General features: G+C 43.5%; 1 protein-coding gene across 1 annotated transcript in view; it reads right to left on the minus strand.

Annotated features, from left to right (window-relative positions):
- TNFAIP8L3 (TNF alpha induced protein 8 like 3) overlaps positions 1 to 16,334 on the minus strand; it is a 47,638-nt gene extending 31,304 nt beyond the window's left edge. The window contains exon 1 of the mRNA XM_074917052.1: positions 16,210 to 16,334. Coding sequence (XP_074773153.1) covers positions 16,210 to 16,261 — 52 coding nt within the window. The 5' untranslated portion in view covers positions 16,262 to 16,334. The remainder of the gene's footprint in view (positions 1 to 16,209) is intronic.
- Between the last annotated feature and the right edge of the window lie 592 nt (positions 16,335 to 16,926).

The following is a 16,926-nucleotide window of genomic DNA, read 5'->3' on the forward strand; positions in this document are numbered from 1 at the left end:
CAGAGCAACTCAAGACCTGGTCCTTGCAGTGTTCAGCTGAGGGACCACCTGGAGGGCATCCTGCCTCCCTTATTTTGCATGGAATCCAAAGGCTGTGGGAGGAGGGCTGAAGTGTCTTAAGTCTTTCACTTAGTGGTCAGGATGGGGCTGAAATTCTCATCAGGGCTCTGGAGTACTCCATCTGTTAAGATGTAACCTGAAACCAAACCTGGTTTCTTTCACCCATTCTTGTAAGTGAAAAAGTCTTCCTCTTCTTCCTCCCTCCTTCAGTCTGCTTAGATTTTTCCAGGGGAAAGTTATAGCACTATGAAGAAAGGTGTAAGGATAACTATATTCATAAGTTCTAACATTTCCTTTCTTTTCCTGGATAAAAATCAGATTCCTATGATAAATGGTCTGTTGGGTCTATTCTGAGTTCACTTCAGGAACAGTTCTACTCTTGTGACACTTTATTTTTTGGCAATGCTATATATGGCTTTGTTGTAAAATGATTAAAATAAAAAACCCCAGATGTTTAATGTATAAAATTACATTGTCAGGTTTGCTAGAAAGTGTCTCTACTCCTCAGCAACTGCACTTGGTATTAATTTAGCCCCCCCGGCCTTACTGCAGTGTTAAACTGTAAAACAACACGTAATCATTTGTAGGCTGGGAGTAGGCGGTGTATTTTTAATTGAGCAGAAATCCACCTTTTTACCAGGCATAAATATACCCACAAAGTGTTTCTAGTGGGCATAAGGCAAGTTGCACCTACAACCATCTATGGGAAAAAGTTCTATTTTAGTGTTATTTAAGGTGGGGGGGAGTTTGCCATTAGGTGTCAATAATGGCTATAGATATGTAAACAGAAGATGTTACTGACAGACCTCCAGGTATAGTTTGCTATGACTTAAACTGGCTCTTTTTCTGCTTCCAAAGCCAGCTGGCACAGAAGGTGGCTGCACCTGGCTTCTGGGGGAACATTAGTTTCTGGAGAGGTGAGAGCAGGCCATGGTCTATAGAGCAGCGCCTGCTGTACCAATTTAAGGATCAGTAATACCCGAGGTGATGCTGGGAGGGATTATTCTGATGGAATCTAGAGAGAGGAGAACAGACTGTGAATAGGATGTGATAGTGTAAGATACACACCAGTGGTACACCCTGATCTCGTGGTTTGACACAATCTCTGGTCTTTCAGCTTGCTGCAGAGAAGGAGGGATAAGAAAAACAAAGTGATTTTCTTTAATTTTTTCAGCTGTCTTTATGAGCCTCTGCAACAGAACTGTTTGCATTTACACTGTGGGAATCAATGTTTGTGTTAAAAATCAGCTGTGACTTGGTGATAGGCTTAGAAGCTCTGAACTGGCAGCCAGCAAGGGTGGTTTGGCTGCTGTTAGGATCAGTGGGATATCTACACAGATACTAGCTGAAGGAATAATACTCCCCTGAAAGATTGGAGCTTTTATCTAAAAGACTATCGATGTTGAAAATGAGATGGAGTTAAGGACAGATTGCCAAAGTTATCCTGTCCACATGGAAAGCGAAGTCAGGATAACAATTTGGTTTGGTGTAGAAAATAGTTGTTCACATCACTAAACTAAGCTTTTAATTGCTGTGTATTGTTTCAGTACCACAGAACACTGAAGGAACAAACTTCTTATCAATCCAATCTAATCCATTCCTTTCTCCAAGATAAGACTACAGGTTAGAAGATAAACTTGTCTAATCTGTTCTTAAAGACCAACATCCCTTTGTAGCTTAACGCAGCGCTTGCAACTCTTGAGATTCCTAGTGTCAGACTAAATTTCCCTGGCTACAAATATACTGAGTGCTTCTTGTTCTGTCTCCAGCAGGCACTGATCCCTGCGTGCATTAACTAACTTTAGCAATCTTCCAGTAAGTGTGTGTGTGAAAAATGTCCTGTAGTGATCTCGCTTCTAGATTAAATAAACTGATCTTGAGAAGTGAGCGAAGGAAAATAACATTATCTACTACAGCTGTGTACCAGCAAATCTTCAACCTGTGTTTCTACAGGCAAGATTACTGTCAGAGCTCTATTAATAAAAGGCTTGGATGGACCCAGTTTGGAGTTTGTTATATTTCAGGCCAGGTTTCATCTGGTTTTCTAGAATTTGAGGTTCAGTGCCAGGTTACCAAAATCTTGTCACCTTAGAACAGATCTATTATTCCTTCCGCTAAGGCATTGCCTAAGATGAAGCAACAGAGGGCAGATGGTTTTAAAGCACAAATTCACACCCTAGAAAGTCAGCTTCCTGCAGAAAGATCTTGACAGGATCGGAAAAACGTCCATATTCCTTGGCCTGCACACAAGTGAGCTTGGCAACGAGCGACCTGTTGAGAAGATGATGGTGTGGGTGGGTTATACATGTAAAGTCCACACAAACTGTTTTATGTGGAAGAACTGAAACTCAGGTTCTGAAGAAAACAGAGTGACTCTACATGCTGTGGGGGATACTTCTCACTGTCACTTACAGTGGGTTTCTTGGGAAGACTGTGGTCTTAGACTGTGATGTGTGTATTGGTCACAGCAGAAAGCCTGTGTCCCATCACTTGATCAGGATCTCTTTTTGTGCTTGAGCCCACCCTGTATGTTGAAAGACTTGTATTGGAAAATATGCCAGCAGTCATGAGTACGTTAATTCTGCCAAACTTCTTTTGTTCTGGTAAATTCTCTTTGGGTGAAAGGCTTTCCTCACTTCAGTAAGAGGCTCATGTATTAAAGGGAAAAGCAAAACAAAGCAACACACGATAGTTTCAAATTGTGGGTTCTATTTTTATTCCAAACATGTTTTCACTGCCAGAGATCTAGACAGTCAGAATTGGAAGCAAATGGAAAAATGGGGGGGGGGGGACGGGACAGGACACACACATGTGTGTTCTCTTCAGCTGAATTGCTAAAAAATATGAATTTTCTACTTCGGTTTGTAACATTTTTTTATTGTCTTATGAGATGCAGTAGCACTGATTATTGAAAAAAAAATGCAGTCATCTGTTTAATATGACAAAAAGTCAAGTGTGGTTAAGATAAATCAGTGCTCAAACCACAACCTTTTATGGAAGACTTCTGAAAGACCATATTGAATGCATATGTATCTTTCATATTTAAGATGTGTTAACTGCAGAGATGCAGCTTCTTTCTTGGGGACAGAAGTTCTCTCTTAATATCTATAAAAGTACCTGTGGTGATTATGCACTGCATTGATACTGGAATTTCCTATCTTTTAATAAAATATCTTGGGGGTCTTATTGCACAAACTCACAATGGAAGATACTCCTGACCTGAAAATAGTAAACACACAAAGCAGAACAGGAATGGGAAGAGAAATAGATACAACTGAAATACTTGCTTAAGGCTGTGATTAAGACCCTGCTGTCAGTCCAGTACTTCATCCATCGGACTGTACAACGTCCCATATGATATCCTTTCAAAAAGAAATTGGACAGATAGCTTTACAAGGTCCCTAAATTTCAAATCCTATTTGTTTTGAAATCAAGAGGGTGTTACTTAACAGAAATCTGAAGTGGCGAAGTTTGTTTTAAGACAGACAAATGAAGGATACCATTTACATAGTTGGTGGACAAACTGTTAATAGGGAAGTCGAGGCTTAATGTGAATACGGTATTACTAGTACGCACACCTACTAGGATGCTAGATGAAGAAAGGAATCCTGCTACTGTTTGATTATGTGGGGTTTTCTATGATGGAAAAACTGAAAAGAAGAAAAAAACTCAAACCCTGGAAACCCTTACTCAGATTATTTTCTTTCAATTTATCCAAACGAGCATGTGGAAACATGGTAAAGCTTCTTAAATACTGTCTTATTCTGTTACTCTGCATGTGTCTATCCCTGTGTGCTCTGTTAGAACAACTCTCAATGACATAAACCCCAAATCAGCATTCCAGCTGATGCAATCTGGCGTATCTGGGCATATGCTAGGAGTATCCTCCCTATACCCTTTCACTGTGGCCATCTAACATTTCCTCTGTGATGCCTGCTCTGCCTGAGTAACTGTGCTATTGCTAAACTGGTCACCCTCTTTCCACCGACTCGGGTAGTACCATCCTGAGATTTTTTTTTTAATTTGCTTTTTCACTGTAAATTGTTTGTTTTAGGCAAGATAGCCTCTGTTTCCCCCTTACCATTATGAAAGGTGTGTGTGTATATACGAACTCAAGTGAAAGTCATTTTAAATACCAATTTTATGTGTGCCTGTATATATAAACATGGGGGGTTTTTTTGGTCAATCTGCTAAAAACTAACGAAAACCCCAACAAGAGAACCTACTCTGACTCCTGGCGCAATCCGGGTGTGCTACCCTCAAGGCCTGAGAAGGAGTTGCAAAAGGTCAAGATGCAGATTTCGTACTGTGTAGCAGCAGCATCGTGTGCAGTTGCCCCTACAGAGGCAGCTTCCTCGCCATGGTGCTCCCCAAGGGCACCAGACTGATTTATCCCCAGTAACAGTTTGCAATTTTGATGGCACAAAAATGCCCTGTAGCATTCTTTCCTTCCCTGTTATTCCACACTGTACCTCTCAAGAGTTGCAGAGCTTATGTCTTCTATGACTTATTCAGGTCTTGACACATTAAAAATACTTAGTCTTGCCTACAGATGTGTGTGTGCATCTCCCATTCATGGTATCAGGGCATGATCGTTACTAGAGTGAAAAATGTGAACCAACAGCTGTACCATTCTGCAGAACACCGTTCTCTTTACTTAGCTGTTTCTGGTGTTCTGTGTATTCTTACGAAGGAAACTACTTTGATATTGTTTGTTGTATTTCTGCCTCTCTAGGGATGATGTCAAAAAACCTACAGAAGTCTTCAACTTGAAAGTATTTAGCTTTTCTTCTATATATAGCATTTCCTTACTTAAATAAGGAGAATTACTTGCATCTACGTATGTATAAAAAAGCTTTTTTTTCTACAAATGTTAGACTAAAGCAAGTTTCCAACCAAATGAATTCAAGGGGATAGCTGTAAAACTTTCAGCAACAAAATTGCTGTGAGTTTTATGATGTCATGTGTATTTTTATCCCTGTATCGTAGTACTGCTTTAAAAGCAAGCTAAGTACTTATTTAAAGATTTGTTTTCAATCTCTTTAATAACATATAATCTGTAGGGCAGACAGAATTTGTATTTTAGTCATTGATGAAGTGACTAAGCACAGGTATCAACTGTCCCTAAATTATTATAAACCCTATTAAGAAGCATAACTACTACTCTGACGTCTGTAAAAGTGAGGAAAGAAACCAAGTATTCTAGAATTAGTTGTTTAATGTAATCGTACACATGCTATCTGAATTTCTGTCAAATATGGCTATGCGTAAAAAGGAGCTCTACAAATACAGAAAAGCTGTTTCAGTAACAAGTATCTAATCCAAAAAACCTCTCCCAGTCAGTGGTTGCCTGCATTGGTTATGTGGTATGTTTAGTCATACTTTATTTCAGTGCACAGCCAGAGGTGTTTCACATGAACCTTTCTACCTGCTTGTCATTGACTGCAGTAACTTCAAGGAAATTAAATTCTGTTCTATGAAAATATGAAAAACATTGAATAATGGTTCCCCCCACCGTCACCCTAAATTCTCTTCCTACACATCACTTGTTTCTGTCTTAATACTGCTCAGCTGTTGCTAAGGCAATATTTTCCTAGAGAAGTTCTAAAAGGTAAATACACAGAGCTCTAAGTAGTGCAAGAGCAACTGTTACTCATCTTCTGTACATGGATGGGCAAGCATAGACATAGCTTTTGGGAATTTGAAAGCTGCACAGACAGCTTGGCTGCAAAATCATGTAATGTGAGCATGTCTCTCCTGCTGTGCTGCACCAGGCGAACGGGGAAGGGCTGTGCCAGGGCAGAGCTGTGCTCTCCCTGGCTGCTGGGCAGGTGTGTGTGTCCTCCTGGGTCCTGGCACATCACGCGTGAGATCCTGCTGACTGAGGACAAACGCGGCGGGTCTGGCATTTAGAGTTGGCCATCCGGAGAGATACTGTGGTGGAAAATAGGGATGCTGTTTCTAGCCACCCTGGTGATGGGAGATGAAACCTAGGTGTTGGGGTGGCTGCTGGCAGACTTGGCTCCGATTCAAGTTTGATTCGGCTCAGCCAGGTCAATGGTGGAGTGAAAAAGGTGGGTGCAGGCGCTGTGTTGGTGTTCTGGTGGACCTGCAGCTTCTTTGGCAATTCCTCTGCTTCAAGTCCTTTCCCTAAAGCCCCCCTTGGTGTATTTTTGTCCTTGTCTCTGGCAGAAATACACTGAAAGAGGCATCCTTGTCTGAAGTGAAGAAGAGTTCAGTTACTAGAAGCATCTCTCACCTTCACTGCCTCTTCACCGCTGTTTAAAGCTTCTGCTTGCTTTCTAGAGGCAACATCGTGAATCCTCTTACAGTATTTTTTTTTCCATTAAAAATTATTAGAACTTTAAAGAAAATATATAAACTTGGGTGGTTGCTCACAATACTCAGCAAAAGGGCTAGGCTCTGGTTTCCTTTATTCCATGTCATTAAGCGATGTCACTAGAAAGCAGTGTCCTCCTCTGACCTCCTTTGATCAGTGACAGTCACAGGTTGCTGTGTCTGGAGAGAAATGCAGTTCTCCCCTGGCCTAATGATGTGATCTTATGGGGGTGAGGATATACCGTTTCCCCAAGTAGTTGTTTGTTCAGGAATGCGCTCTGGAAATAACAGGGAAGCTTCTGTTATCTCTGGAGATGCTTTCTGACAAAACTGCATCTACCTGTTACAATATTTCAAAATTAACTTTCCTGTTCTCAGCATGCTTTTGATGACACTGATCTCATTTGCAAGCCTACTGCTGTAATGTTTGTTTGAAAAAGAAGGCAGGTTAGTTCCTCTGGCAAGGCAAAACTGCTTCTAATACTTCTAATTAGAAAGACGAGATAATATCTTACTCCCATCAGTTTTCCCTTTCATGAACTACAACCTGGCAGCATTTACTCCCTTTTGTAGTGGCAGAAATCATAAACTGAAGAATATTTGAGAAGAAACGAGCTGAAGAAGAATCAGATCAATACTGGAAGAACTGAGGCTTGCAAAAGAAGAGCATATTGGCCGATGAACAGGGGAAATTAGAGATCAGTTGCATGCTAAAAAGATGTGGGTATCTGGAGAAGGAATATAAATTGTTAGTATAAAAGGAGAGGATGGGTGGGAAGAGGGGAAAAAAATAGAAAAAGATTCTAGAGGTTAGAAGATGGAGAACATAGCCAAACTCTTGGTACCCGCATTCCTGCACTGAGCCCGTTTTGTAGCATGTGGCTGTCAAAGGGAAGGTGCAAGGAGGGTTCTGACCTTCCTTGCCATCTGCATGCCACAGTATGCTATGTGCCAGGCCTTTTTTTTTTTTTTTTTTTTTCAAAGCGTGAGGCATTGCTTTGAATTGGTGCAGTTCCACTCACTGTTCTCGATGTAGTTAAAACATCCATTTTTACCAGCACAAGCTGTTGCATATAGCAACATAACATTGCAAGTGGCTATTTTCTGGCTGTTCGTAACCATGCTTTTAAACACCTAGCACTGAGCAAAATCAAGCGCAGCTTTCTCTTGAACTTGCTAAAGTGAATGATACCAACTAGCTAAAAAGAACCCTAATTGACAGTTTGGAAATCAGCCTCAAAGCTACAGGAGAGATCCTGGTCTGGAGAATAAACAGATACCAGCTGATTAACAAAAGTATTGGGACTGCTCTAAGCCCTCAGGCTTAGGTTGAATTAATCCAAATTTTAGTTAAAACATGAAATTATGGAGAGCACTGGTATTCATATGTCCGTAAGATTATTTGTTCTTGGCTTTCCATCAATTCAGTATGATTTCTGTAAGGGGGAGTGTTTTGTGGAGAAATGCCAGTGGTGAGTGTTTTGGATGAATTTACTGGGCTTTTTTTGTTGTTCTGGTTTGGGTTTTTTGTTGTTTTCTAAGGGGAGGGGGGCAGAGAAGGGGCAGGGGTGGAGGTAAGACTGAAACCTGAGCCATAGCTGCCCCAAGGATACGAAGTGTTATGTATTTCTTAGGCAGGATGATACCTGATACCAACCTTTAAGAATTGATATGGAAATAGACTCTTAAAAACAAATACAGGTAAGAGAAGCCGGAGAGACCTCATAGTTGAGGTCAGGCTAGATTTATACAACAGAAACTGGTTTCTGATAGAGATGAGGTTTAATCCCTGAATAAAAACTCCCTCTTAATTATATAGACCCTGGTATCTTTAAATGGCACCAGTTAGTCCAAGCTGGGGCATACTGGCACTCTACAAAGTTTGTGTAAGTGGTCTTCACATATACTTAGGCTTGAACTTTTTATCCCATTCCTAAATCTGTAATCCAAGTCAACATTTTTCCTCACTTATTCTTTATTGTTTTCTAAGAAGCTCAGTAGCTGTGTATCATAATGACTGTACTGATTATTTTTGCATCTACTACTAAACATTTCTCCTAAAAGTGGAGATAATTAATTAAATAATGTATCAAAATAGTGAGGCACCAACTATAACTTGCTTTGAAATGAACATGAAGGTCGCTCTTGATACCTTTAACCTACATCGCTCCCAGAAGTCAGAGGGAAGGGGAAACGATGCACAAATACACAAAGTTAAAATTAAATGCAAGTAAACAAAACCTAGACATTCACCTGGCATAACACTATACGGCACAGGTTTTGTTGGAAATTATCATCTGAAAGTTGGTTATCTTAATTTAGAAAACAAACCTAAAAAAAACTCACTTTGAAAAGTCCAAGAAACTTGTATTTGTTTCATCTGCATCTGTCAGTGATTTGACCATGTAAACGATGCGCTGCGAAACTGAATGGAAAACTATTTTGAGAGGAAACAGTAACACAACAATAGCATTAATACGTTCGTTGAAGGAGAGAAAATTTACTTTTTCCTCTAACACAAGTTGTTTGGATAAACAAAGTTAATGCCAGAAATGAGATGCTCATTGGTAGTAGTAAGGTATTCTCCTAATTTTTACTATTTGTGTTTCAGAAGATTACCTTTCGTGTTAAATTAGCACCAGGAAGATCAATGGAAATGTCTTCACTGTGAAGTGTTTGTTCTGTATCATAGATAGAAATAATCTTCCTGCCCTATTTTCTGCCATTACATCAGGAGCTGTTAGCCAAAACCTACATCCGTACAGAAACTGGTCGCTCTGTCCCTCTGTGGGAAGGCTGGACAGAACCAACTGACAAAACTTGACTTAAAACAAGAATCTCTATCAAGGAGGGATTAGTGACCACTGTAAATGACAGGAAAGTGACTTTAGCTCTTTCTCAGCCTTTTTCATTAAAGATGGCTGCCTTTAAGAGCAGGAAAATCACTGGCTACTAGCCAGTGTCTGAGCTCAGCTTGGCTTCTCAAGATGTTTGAGTCTTGGGTATGAAGTCAATTCCTGCAACAGGTTTTCCCATGAGTCTCCTTCAGCTAGAATTGACAGATGCCCTCCTGTAATCTACCTGACAGAGTGATTTCTTCAGACAAACAGCAAGTAACACACTTTTTTAATTGGGCAAGGCTCCAAACTCAGGTCTTGGCCCAAGGCAGCCCCTCTAAGCAAGGTCCCCAAGTAGTCCAACAGCCTGGAGAGCCTTGAGCAGTGCACCAGAAGTCACAGTCAGAGCAAACAGTCTCTGCACCGTGCTCTGACCACAAGGTCTATGTCTGTAAATAAACTGGGACAGAACCTGTTGTACATACATTGTACTGCCATCTGGATGCAAGCCGAATTCTTTCCCACACTCCAGATGTTGTTTAATTCATACTGGCCACTGTTATCCTCTGTCTCATGCCAGGACATTTTGTGGGAGGCTATCTGGCATGGGCTGAAACAGTGCCAGGAGTGTATTAATAATAAACGGTTTAGAGGATTGTGTACCACTGCTTGGGCCCACAGCCAGGTCCTGCTTAGTTTACTAGAAAAGACAGTGAGCGCTCTTAGAAAGTTACAGGGTTCTCCTGCTTTCCTAGGACCTGGGAAGGCCTGTCCCCTGAAGGCTGATGCTGTGGGTAAAAGGCAAATATCAAAGTCTTCTCAGGTCTTCAGGAACTTTCTCATCTATCTGGCCTACCGTTTTCCTCTACCTGGGGTTTATAGATTTGTTCTTCTATTATCTGCAAAATCAGGTTACTTATTCTTCTCATCATGACTTCTTAGCCCTTGGTGTAGATGAGAAGAAAGGACAAAAGATTTATTTTTTCAAAAGGGAAATGTGAGGTTTTTGAGCAGATGCACTCACTGCCTTGTACAGGTCATCCACTATTGCCAAAATAGCATATCAAATGGAAAGCACTCTCATCCCAGGCCTTTGGCAAGGCAGACAGGAACGGTCAGTGATCGCTCTGTGGCAGGATATTGCTTCATATTCCTATCTATGAACTTCATCTGGCATCATAAATTCCTGCACCAAGGCTTGTCCATATCCACATATTAGAAAAAGTAGAGGCGTTCTGTTCACTGCCTGCTAGCAGCATCGTAATTTCATGTGGGAACAGCTGTGTTTGGGGTTATGGAGAGGCCCTTAGAACCATCATTCATCGAAGTGTAAAATCAACCTCCCTGACTGAGAAACAGGCTACGTCTGACCTAGCAGAGTTGTGGCTGGCTTCTGCATGCTATCTGGGTGGCACTAACACACCCTGTCCTAAAAATGTGTAGTTCTGATCAAGAATAGCCAACATTTACGCACTAAAACAAGTTAATACAACATCCTTCATGTGCCTGCTTGGGAGTCAGGTTCTGGTTCACCCACGATAAGGCCTTCTGAGGCCTCATGTTTTCATATGCCATCCTCTCCCTCATATGCAATGGGCTGTTGCTGCTTAGCAGTCTCACCCCACAGATGCTGCTATTGCACAAGCAGGTGAGCTTGGGCTTCAATCCAGTGCTTCATGAAGTTCATATTTCTGCTTGATTTTAAACAACACAAGCCTCAACAAGTTGACCTGTTCAACTAAACTAGCTATTCTGCTTGTCCAAGGTGTCTATTCAACTTGACAAAGGTGGGATTATTTATGGTCCTTACTATCATCACAGCATGATTATTTTTTTGCCTTTCAAATTTTTCACTTTTTCAGACGGACAAGGCTTCCAATCTGACAGTCAGTGTGCTAAAGAGGGGTCTGTGCCTAAATCAGCAGCCCAGGTGTTTCCTTAAGAGAACAGTGAAGAGATCCAAAAACTATTCACCCAACCAGACTCTTGGCTCATACGCCTGCTCTAGCTGCTGTTCTTACAGGCCATGCTGCCTGCTCGTGCCTGCTGAGGTGTCTTTTGCCCACTCTGTCTCGGTGGAGAAACCTGGACACGTGCTTGCCTCAGTTTGCAGTGGGATCCAAAAACCCTGTAAGAGGTGCTAGGTTCTGTCTGTCATCTGTCTATCTTTTTTCAGCTAGCTTTGTCTTTCCTTTGTTTTCCAGCAGAAGGGAAGGGAGAGCCTTTAACTAGACAGGTGCTAGAAAGCACTTCATAACAGAAGCATCCAGTAGAGTCTTCACCTTCCACTCAAAACTGGTTTGGTTTTTCTTCCTAGCTTCCATTCTTAAAGCATGCTGTTATCTTCTGCTGGCGTGTCTAAAGACCAGCAAATATTATTGCATATCTGACTTGGAACTTTCTATGTAGAATCAAAACAAGGCTTTGTTAAATCAAAACCTTCTTAGTTCAAACACACAAGTATTTCTTGGGGCAAAGTATACCTTTTGTCATGATAAAAATTGTTCTAATGACCTGCGTGATGCTGCAAGAAGAGTTAGAAAATGCCTACTTGTCCTTTATGTCACGTAAACACGTTACTGATATCTCAAGTGCTAAATATCTTACAGGACACATTCTAATTAATTTTATATTTACAAGAATGTTAGCTCTTGAATGGCATTTAAATCTGTAAAACAGTAATCAAAATATGTAACAGCCTTAAAAGATTAATATCACAAAGACAGGCAGTTCACGTAGCATGGCAAATAATTTGCAAAAAAAATTATTTGCTAAGCATTACTAATCAAATAATATTACAGCTGCAGAAAAATTATTAATGTCTGTCAGGGCAGTTTTACAACACTCAATGTTTAAACCTGTTGTTGTTTTTACTAATTATATATTTATTGTCAAAGGTAGAGTTCAGGTAACCTATCAAATAATTTTAAACTCATTAATATTTTTGTGCCAGGAGTTGCAGGGCAAGATCTTGGCCCTATTGAAGACCATAATAAAACTTCTACTGCCTTTGTGGATGGAAGCCTGGTGGTAAGGTCTTCATTATGTTATCCCTGGCATCATGCAAAGCTGTAGGCTCCACAGTGTTACTGTTTCAAAAAAAAAAAAAGTAAATCCCATCCCTAGTTTAGATCTCTACTTGGAGTGCAAGCTGCTCTCTTTCTGAGGCCAAATATCTTTTGGCTTTAGTGGGAGAAAAGCCAGAGAAGGGACCAGCAACAATTCACTCTCTAGGATATGTTAAACTTCATAAAAATAATCTGTATTTTTTCAAAGACCATACAGGCAGTTTAGCCTCCAGTTATAATATGTTAATAGTGTGACATAAGGGTTCCATTAAACACGGAAATCTATGTTCTGACTTAGTAGCCTGTAGAAAGGATGAAATCGTATCACATAAAATCTATATGGCCAAATTCCTGCCTGTTTCAGCCCAGAAACCTAGGTCTAGGCACACCAAATAAAGGTCTACTGCATTCTTCCTCTTCCATGCAGAATCTCCAAATCCACTGCAAAACCATTGCTGTTGGTGATGACCTGGATTTTTGCGAAATGTTACTCGGGAAGATGGCATAAAGGATTATGCTTTCATGTAGTAGGCTGCCTATGAAAGATCTGGGCAAAAGTTGTCCATTGCGCCACTCTAGAGTTTGTTGTTTTTTTTTTTTTTTAAAAAACCCTTCTCAATAAGTGGACATGAAAAAATGAGAACAATGTTCTATTTTGAGAACTGAACAGGTAATCTTAAAAGCTTATCTAGAAGACAAGAAAAGAAATGTGACTAGTTGCATGTACAGTAAAATTAAAGAAATTTCATGGAGGGTAGTGCTAGTAAGCATGTAACTCTTTTCTTCTGCATTACAACATATAATTTTTTCAGAATCGTGAAGACCTGATCAATGCTCTTAATAGGGGTCTGTTTTATGAGTAACTTTTTTAGAAAAACCTTTTTGACTATATAGGCAACTCAAACCTGAAGCAATAATGGATAGGTGTTAGGAGACTTGTGGAAGCCAAGACCACGGAGCTGGATGTTCTTGTGTGCAGAGGTGTGATGCTTGTTTGTTTGTTTTAAAGTACAGTTAACATCTTGCACTGTTCGCATATAAGGAGCTTTTTGTTTGCGCCAAAGAAATATGAAGATGCTAACATGACAACACGTTCAGAATAAATACAGAAAAAAATACTTCTGCCTCCTTGGAGACTCAGCTTTAAGTGGGCTATTAAAGGAAATGAGGCTGCTGGGATCTCGGCGTAAGATTCCAGCTGGCTCTTGGAAGCCAAGCGTGTGTGGCAGATGGTGGGGGCGTACAAGGTAGCCTCCTGTCCTGTGCACGCCCGTGTGAGCCCTGGGAATGGCAGGGGTGCTGTTCCACCGGGACAGAGCAAGAGGCTGAACAAGCATTGCATGAGTAGTACAAAGCCTTAAATGGGGATATGTTTTTAAACATCTGTATTGCATTAGCACGATGGAGCCCTAGTGATAAAGTAAACTGTATCATGCTGGGCTTGAACAATCAGACAACCTAAGCGGGCAATGGCTACAAAGAGTTTTTAACTGTATGTAAACTGAAGTCATTGCTTTACAAACTTGGAAGTGTGAGGATTGGTAATGGAGACAGCAAGCTAAACATTCAAGTTGGTGTCACTGTCAGTACAAAATCCTAGCCGTTCTAAAATCAACAGCCAAAATCGAACCATTACTAGGACTTCATCCCATTGACCTCTCCGAAGCACCCTGCCTGCCCTACAAACCGCAGGCGGGATGCCCCAGTCCGTGGGATCTGTGGGGTGTGGCACCTCCCTGAACAAGGTGCTGACTGAATCCCACGTTATAACCCCTCAGCTTCTGTGCCTGCAACGGTGACTGACAGCGTGACTGCTGAACACCCACATACAGAGAGATACTGCACTCTACATATGGCGGAATACAGAAAAAAGACCAAATGAAATCTAGCGAAAATATATTTTTTTAGGAGAGGATGGGGGGATACAAAGAGCAAGTAATTCTTCAGTGTAGAAAAAATGATAGTAACTGGTTAGGACAAACCCACCAAGTTTTCACTCTGCTTGTTTTATTCTACTGCATAGGCATCTGCCATGTATGGTTAAAATACCAGATTTTTATTCTCTTAGATAGTACAAAGAAGGAATAGAACAGAGGAGACTGATGAACATCAACTCTTGGCAGCTAGCAAGCGATGACATAAAAAGCACTTATGGCAGTCTCTAAGCATGGTTATTGTTAATTTATTTAAAAGAAAATCCTATTCAGAACAGGAGTAAGTTGTTGGCAGGAGCTATATTACATTAATTTGTCTATAAATGTAATGTTGGTAAGTTGTACTTCATGCACTGCTTTGAATATTTGGATAAAAAAAGTATAGCTGTTGGTGGTCTTTGTTAGTAAGTTCAGCCTGGAGCTTTATGAATATAAGGAGCTCTGTGACCTGTTGCTGGTCTTATTTCCTTCTTTAGATTTCAAGTAAGAAATTAGAAAGTAAGATATTGAGTAACTATCCCTAATATTTAAAATTGAATTGGATTTAAGGCTATGCTATAAAATCCTGTTCTGCTGAGAGACAAGATAATACCTATTTATTTATTTATTCCTACCGTTGTTCATCGTTGCTGTTTTAACGGGACAGACAAAATATTTCACAAAATATTTGGCATTTTTTTCCTGTTGTGGTTAAAATCTTGTTTGGTGTCGATCCCTTTCTTTTTGGGGGTGTGGGTGGGGAGGTGGCAGTTGGAATAAAGTTTCTAAACTGGACAGCTCACGGCAAAAAGATTTTTCTCGACGAAGACCTCGCCGTGTCACATGGTAAGTTCCTATTTGGATTTCTTACGAACACTAGGACAATTTCAGACATCATTCCGAGCGTGCTTACTTGTGTCTGAGGCCAGTTAAATGGCTTCAGCGAAGGTGCCTGTGACTTTCACCATGTGTAGCTGGGGGTCAAACAGGTCCCTTGTCCAGCGGTGTCACCCGGTGTCTGTCGTGTGTGCGGCCCCGCTGCGGGCAGGGGGACACACGGCTGATGGAGAAGGGTCAGAGACCCCGAGATGTGCCCGGGGAAGCTGGGGGGGCCCTCGAGCCGACCCGTAGTGCTGTGCTGGTAGAACAAACCCACTGCCCAGCATATGCTGGATTTCAGACAAGTTTATTGTCCCCGTTTTCTGTTTGTGCAGGACAGCCTTTGATTACAGCACATCAGCAACGGTTGGTTTTGCGTAGGATACAGGAATGTGGAGATTTGGAAACGGCAGGAGAGATTTTTTTTTTTTCCCCCCCCCCCCCCCCCCCCCCCTCTTTCTTCTGTCTCATCTAAGAACTATGTGGGCTGCGGCAGCTAGACAGCAGCATTTTATGGTTGTTGGTGACAAGTTAAGACTTGAAAACAAAAGCCGAGCGGCCCGAGGGCCCTGCACGCCAGCCTCTGAGGGGGGAGCCCCTCCTCCGGCACACGGGCTAGCTGCTGCGCTCTTGGGGCGACCACAAAATACCCCCAACCGAACCCCCAAAACTTCGCCGCCTCTGGATATAAAGCACAGCGCACGGGATTCACGCCAGCGCTGCCGATTTGACCGGCTGTCACCCCGCGGCTGAACGCAACTCCCGAGGGCAGCGCTGTCCCCTGCCCGGGGCAGAGCGGAGCCCGGGGCCGGGCCGCGCCCCGCCGGGGCGAGGGGGGGCTCTGCGGGTACCGGGGCGAGGGGGGGCTCCTCCCCGAGCAGCCGCCGGGGCGCGGGGGGCTCTGCCGGCACCGGGGCGAGGGGAAGCTCAGCCCGCAGCGGGGCGCGGGGGGCTCTGCGCGCCCTCCCGCCGGGCGCTCTCCCCTCAGGGCCGCCCCGGAGCCGCCTCAGGGCCAGCGCGGGGCTCCCCCCGTCCTTCCCGCCGTCGCCCCCGGCCCCGTGGCCGGCGAGGCGAGGCGGCGCCGGTCCGTGAGGCAGCAGCCCTCTTCCTTACCTGCGGGTGAGACCAGCTCGCCTTCGCTGAGCTCCCCGGAGTCCGAGTCCATGCTGCAGGTAGCGGCGGGGCAGAGAGGGACCGAGGGGCAGCCCGGGGCGGGCGCCGCTGGCGGGAGGAGCGCCCGGAGCCGGGGAGCGGGAGCCGGGAGCGGGCGGCGAGCGGAGCCGGTTGCCTCCTCCTCTCCTCCCAGCCCGGGCGCTGGGTCGGCGCCACCACATGCAGCCACCTCGCTTAGTGCCATTGGCTGCAAAGGAGGAGCGGGGACGGGCGGGCTCCGGCGGGGGGAGGAGGGAGCGGGGGGGGCGCGGCGCAGGACCGGGCGCTTCCCCGCGCCTGTTACACAAGTTGGTGGCGCGGGCGGCGGCCTCGGCCCGGCCCGGCCGCGGCCTCCGGCTCCGGCCGCTGCGGGGAGGGGGCGCCGCGGGCCGGGGGCGAGAGCCGGGACCCCGAGAGCGGCGGCCTCCGCGGGGGCGCTGGGGCCGCTCCTGAGGCAAACTGAAGAGCGCGAAACGTCAGTCCTTTACCTCGGGTGCCTTCGTGTCTGGCGCTTACTTTGTCTTTCCCTTCTGCTCTTTTCCAGGGGGCATCTCCCCTGACCGTCAGTCCTGGCTTTGTCTCCTTTCCTCAGCTCCTTCTCCTTAATGATCCATTTCCCCAGAAATCAGTCATCAGTGCAGCGGAGGCCAGCAGGGAAGTCTCAGGTCTTATCTTGGG

This window comes from Athene noctua, chromosome 13 (assembly GCF_965140245.1).
Source record: "Athene noctua chromosome 13, bAthNoc1.hap1.1, whole genome shotgun sequence".
Taxonomy (NCBI): domain Eukaryota; kingdom Metazoa; phylum Chordata; class Aves; order Strigiformes; family Strigidae; genus Athene; species Athene noctua.